Consider the following 5,456-nt stretch of genomic DNA (forward strand, 5'->3'; position numbering starts at 1 on the left):
GGGGAAAAAGCTACGGGCGATTTTAGGTGTCAGTTTCTGTCTTATAAGACTCGAAAAAATTTTTGAACAGTTCCGGCAGTTCTGTTGCGAGTTCCCGGTAGCCCCCGCAGAGTTCTATCGAAAATCCTAATGGCAAAAGTGTGTGTGATTAATACTTTTATAGTTATGCCTATTTCTGGGGTACTGTTTCTTGATTCTTCAACTTCGTTTCTTGTTACTTTCTCGTGCAGAACTATTGTTAAAATGTATCAAGAACTCTAGAACTATATGAAATCTATCCAGAACTCCATTAAAAAATTAGTTTTTACGAAAATGGGGGGGCTGCGTGAAGTTAGCCCCCCATTTTTAAAAATTCATTTTAACGTCTTTAATGGGCAGAACTATTTCTAAAACCCATCAAGAACTCTGGAACTATTGTAAATCTATAGGGAACTCGTAAAAAAAGTTAAATTTTTAAATAATGGGGGGCTAACTTCACAGGGGTGTCCGTGGCGCGTCTGCCGCGGATGCGTCCGTGGCGCGTCTGCCGCGGATGCGTCCGTGGCGCGTCTGCCGCGAATGCCACTACCCACGTTCTCGGGGAAATACGAGGACTGGGAGAGCTTTTGCGATCTTTTTACCGCTCTGGTACATAAGGTGCCCAAGTTCGCGGACGTGACGAAGTTGCAATTCTTAAAGTCGTGCTTGAAGGGTCCGGCGGCGGAGTTGATTAAAGACGTCAAAACGACGAACGCGAATTACGGTAGTACATGGTCTGCGCTCAAGGCGAGATACCATAACCCACGTCTCATTCTCGCAAGACACCTCACGGCGTTGTTACAACTTCAGCCGTTGAGGAAAGAAACCGTGATAGGCTTGCGCGCGTTTACCGACGAGGCGACGCGGATTATTCGTGCGCTCACGAACATGGGATTACCGGTGTTACACTGGGATCAGTGGCTTGTCCACGTTCTCGCTGAGAAATTAGATCCGGAGTCCAGACGACTCTGGGAGGCTGAGCTCAGCGCGAAAGACCGAACGGCCGCGTTGAACATGGCATCGGCAGACTTCAACCTGCTGAAATACTTGCCTACTTTCGCGGATTTAGTAGACTTTCTGGAAAGAAGGGCGCAGACGCTCAACATGTTGAGCTCTGAGTCTCTAACTAACAAGGGGGAGAAAAGAACAGCTCAGGACAATAAGCCTGTTAGTAAAACGCGAAAGGTCTTTCACGCTAGCGCTTCCTCCACGTCTCCGGATAAGATGAAGTGTATTGTTTGCGCGGGGGCTCATCCCCTGATGAAATGCGTTACCTTTAAGTCGAAGACAGCGAGTGACCGATACGCATGTGTGCAGCGTTCGGGCGCTTGCTACAATTGCTTCGGGAAACACCGAGTGCGCGATTGTCAATCGGATAAGCGATGTGGCGTCTCCGGTTGCCAGCGGAAGCACCACACTCTTTTGCATTTGAAGACGGCTGCCAAGCAGGCCGTGGAGAGTCGCGTGTCCCCGACGGTGAAGGCCGAAGGGACAGACACTGTGGCAAAACCAGTAGTTGTTAGCTCTCACTCTGCCAGAGCTTCTCCACTTTCGGAGACGGTCTTATTAGCGACGGCTCAGGTCGGTGCTTTGAGTTCGAGCGAGGAGGTAATCAGAGTCCGTGCTTTGTTAGATCAGGGCTCGGAGGCCTCTTTCGTGTCCGAATCGGTAGCTCAGCTACTCGAGTTGCCGAGACGACCGGTGGAGGTTTCGTTGCGAGGAATAAGCGGTAGTAGAGCCGGTGCCGCTCATTCAATTGTCCGGTTAGTGTTGCGATCACTGGTCGACTCGCGATCTTCAGTCGAGATTGATGCCCTTGTTCTGCCGCGTCTCACGGCACCACTGCCGGCATGCTCGCTGAAGGAGCACGCTTTACCGCAACTTCAAGGACTGCCGTTGGCAGATCCGCAGTTTACCATCTCGAACCCGGTGGATCTTATCCTGGGGGCGGATGTGTATGGTCAGATCTTAAAGTCAGGCGTGAAGCGCTGGCCCGCTTCGCGTCTTGTGGCACAGAACACCGTATTCGGTTGGGTGGTTTCTGGCGCGATTACAGCCGACCCGGCACGGCGGGCGGTTTCGACATCCCTTTTGCATTGTTCTACTAACCAGACTTGCTGAAGGCGATGGAAGGTTTCTGGAGATTAGAGGAAATCCCGTTGTCTCTAGATAAATGGAATAACGAGGAGCAGACTTGCGACGAGTTATTTAGCCAGACGCATTCGCGTACCTCAGAGGGTCGATATGTAGTACGGCTCCCGTTCAGATCGGGCCGTCCGGAGGCCGCTGGGGAGACACGTGGAATGGCGCTAGGCTCTCTCAGATCAATGCACCGTCGCTTTGCACGGGACGCGAGATTAGCTCGATCATACCGAGAATTCATGGAGACGTATGAGTCGCTCGGACATATGGAACGAGTGCCTTCGGAGGAGGTTGCCAACGCTGCGGCATGGTACTTGCCTCATCACGCCGTTGTGCAGTGCTCGGGCACGGCGTAGAAATTACGGGTAGTCTTTGACGCTTCTCGTCAGACTAAGGACGGTTGCTCCTTGAATCATTACATGATGAAAGGTCCCCCGTTGCAGCGTGATCTTGCATTGATACTGTTGAATTGGCGTAGATATCGATTCGTTTTTACCACGGATATTGTGAAAATGTTTAGACAGATTGGGGTTGCGCCTGCCGATCAGGATTGTCAGAGGGTCGTATGGTCCCCTGATCCGGCGGTCGAACCTGTAGATTATCGATTAACGACTGTTACGTATGGCACTAATAGTGCTCCCTATCTCGCGATACGTACTCTTTTGCAATTGGCTCAGGATGAAGGAGGTAGGTTCCCCTTAGGGGCGCGTTGCCTAGAGCATTATACCTATGTAGACGATGTATTCGCGGGCGCGGATGACCTATCGTTTGCAATGAGGAAGCGTTCTGAGGTCGTGGAGCTTCTCGGGCTGGCTGGTTTCTCGCTCGATAAGTGGGCGGCGAACCATCCGAGTCTCTTGCCTGTTCCGCCTCAGTCGGTTTCTTCTACGCGAATCAACGACGATGAGTCGGTTAAGACACTCGGCATCTATTGGGATTCCATCCAAGATGCATTTAAGTTCGACAGTTTAGTCTCTCGATCTACATCGGACAAGTTGACGAAGAGGGCGATACTCTCGGATATCTCTCGACTGTTCGATCCATTGGGCTGGTTAGCTCCGGTCACCGTTGTGGCCAAGATACTGATGCAGGACCTGTGGATCATGAAATGTGAATGGGACACAGTGTTGCCTGTTGAAATCCGATCACGTTGGCAGGAGTATTGTGATTCACTGGCGGACTTGCCTAAGATTTCGATTAGCCGTTGGCTAGGGCATTCTGCAGAGGTTTCGTGTCAGATTCACGGATTTGCTGACGGCTCTTCGAGGGCGTATGCAGCAGTAGTGTACCTCAGATTGGATAGTGGGAATGAACCACCACGTGTTTGTCTGCTAGCAGCAAAAACGAAGGTGGCGCCTGTCAAGACCATTAGTATACCGAAATTAGAGTTGTGTGGAGCTTCGCTTCTTGTCAAGCTCATAAGTCATTTACGAACCGCGAAGTTTCTCACGGACGTGCCTGTTTATGCTTGGTCCGACAGTCAAATAGTTCTGGCGTGGTTGCGCAAGCATCCATCGAGTTGGAAGACGTTTACGGCGAATAGAGTCTCTTATATTCAGACGGAGTTACCGTCGGCGTCCTGGGCGCATGTTTCCACGAAGGAGAACCCGGCTGATCTGGCGACTCGAGGCTCTCTTCCATCTGCCTTGGCGTTCAATGCGCTCTGGTGGAGTGGACCGTCGTGGCTGACTCGGTCGTCGGATCGCTGGCCTCTGCCGTCGGAGATTGCAAACGTTCTGCATGTTCATGCACAGGTATTGGAGCCTGAGATTTTAGGCCGATTTTCCTCATTCACCAGGTTGGTGAGAGTGATAGCGTTTTGTAGACGCCTGCTAGTTATGGCGCGATGTAGAATGAGAGGTGCAAATCCTCTGCCTCCATTCCTCTCTACGGAGGAGCTCTCGGAGGCTCGCATAGTGGTATTTCGTTTGGCTCAATCTGCAGCCTTTGCAGCAGAATTGAAACGAATGTTTGAAAGGTTGTCAGGATTCTATAAAGAAGTAGCTTCTCTCCTAGCTAATGAGGGCACGGAATGGACATTCCGCCGAATGCACCGCATTATGGAGGATTGTGGGAAGCTGGAGTTAGATCCACTAAACATCATCTTCGAAGGGTGATAGGGGAGCACACGCTCACCTATGAGGAATTCTCCACTTGGTTAGCTCAAGTGGAAGCTTGTTTGAATTCGCGTCCTCTCAGTCAGCTGAGTGAGGACGTAGACGATTTGCGTGCACTCACTCCGATGCATTTCTTGATCGGCGAGGCACCTGCGTTGCTGCCGGACGACGGTCCGTTGGAAGGACCGGAAAATCGTCTGGATAGATTCCAACTGTTGCAACGGTTGTTGCACAGTTTCTGGGGACGCTGGTCGAGCAAGTATCTTCAGCATCTCCAAGAGAGGAGTAAGTGGAGAACTCCGGAGGAGAACATGAAGGTAGGACAGTTAGTTCTCGTGAAAGATGGACGGTACCCTCCGGCCAAGTGGCCGTTGGGCCGTATCAAGGAGGTCCATCCCGGACCGGATAACTTAGTTAGAGTGGTTACGGTGGAAACGGCCACCTCCACTTTTCGGCGACATGTAGCCGGTCTTAGTCCGCTGACAATCGGAGAAGAGCCAGGTGTGGATCGCCGCGAATTGGCGGCCGATCTAAATGTATGTTCGTCCACGGACGAAGGCGGGCGGAATGTTCGCGGCGAATGAGCGATAGTTCATATTAGCCGGGTTACCGGCGGAGCGACGTTGCCACGGCACGGCGTGAGCTATTGGCGGCGCCGGCTGCGCGTGCGCGGTATGTAAGCGAAGGTGAGCGAGAGCGAGCGGGGCATGCGCGTCGCCGCTCCTGTGACTTTTCCTTCCGGTCGACGACAGTGAGTAGAGTGCCGATCAAGCGTTGAGAGGCGACGGATGGACGACGGGCCGATCGCAAGCGATATCGGACCCTGCAAGTACGAGGTTGCAGTTACGGCCGAGTACGACCCTGGAAGGAAGCCATCGGCGCCAGGGAGCCGGCGAGGAACGCTCGAGGCTCTGGACTTGTAAGAAGGCCCGTGGATCTCGCGGGATTCCGCCACAGCCCAGACGGCTGAGCGGCCATCTTCCACCTCGGAAGGATCGAGTGACGGGGACCCTGCGCGGGCGATCTCGCCTCTGCCGGGAGTCAGCCCGGAGGACAAAGGACCCTGCCATCGGGGAAGGACGACCGCCCTGCGACTAGGTCGAGGGTGTCGATACGGTCGGTGCGCAAAGAGGCGCAGTTGCGAGCGAATATACGTTAGGAGGACAAGGTAATTGTGGG

At 52.9% G+C, this 5,456-nt stretch overlaps 2 protein-coding genes across 2 annotated transcripts; both read left to right on the forward strand.

The window, feature by feature from the left end:
* Window positions 1–558: 558 nt before the first annotated feature.
* Window positions 559–2,139, forward strand: LOC105556756. Its single transcript, XM_012003857.1, has one exon. The coding sequence runs from the start codon at window positions 559–561 to the stop codon at window positions 2,137–2,139; it is 1,581 nt and encodes a 526-aa protein (XP_011859247.1).
* Window positions 2,140–2,582: 443 nt separating this feature from the next.
* Window positions 2,583–4,861, forward strand: LOC105556757. The gene is made up of 2 exons (XM_012003858.1): window positions 2,583–4,230; window positions 4,281–4,861. The coding sequence occupies exons 1-2, from the start codon at window positions 2,583–2,585 to the stop codon at window positions 4,859–4,861; spliced, it is 2,229 nt and encodes a 742-aa protein (XP_011859248.1).
* Window positions 4,862–5,456: the final 595 nt, after the last annotated feature.

The sequence above is a fragment of the Vollenhovia emeryi genome, unplaced genomic scaffold (assembly GCF_000949405.1).
Source record: "Vollenhovia emeryi isolate VEMERY1.0 unplaced genomic scaffold, V.emery_V1.0 DF939799.1, whole genome shotgun sequence".
NCBI lineage: Eukaryota > Metazoa > Arthropoda > Insecta > Hymenoptera > Formicidae > Vollenhovia > Vollenhovia emeryi.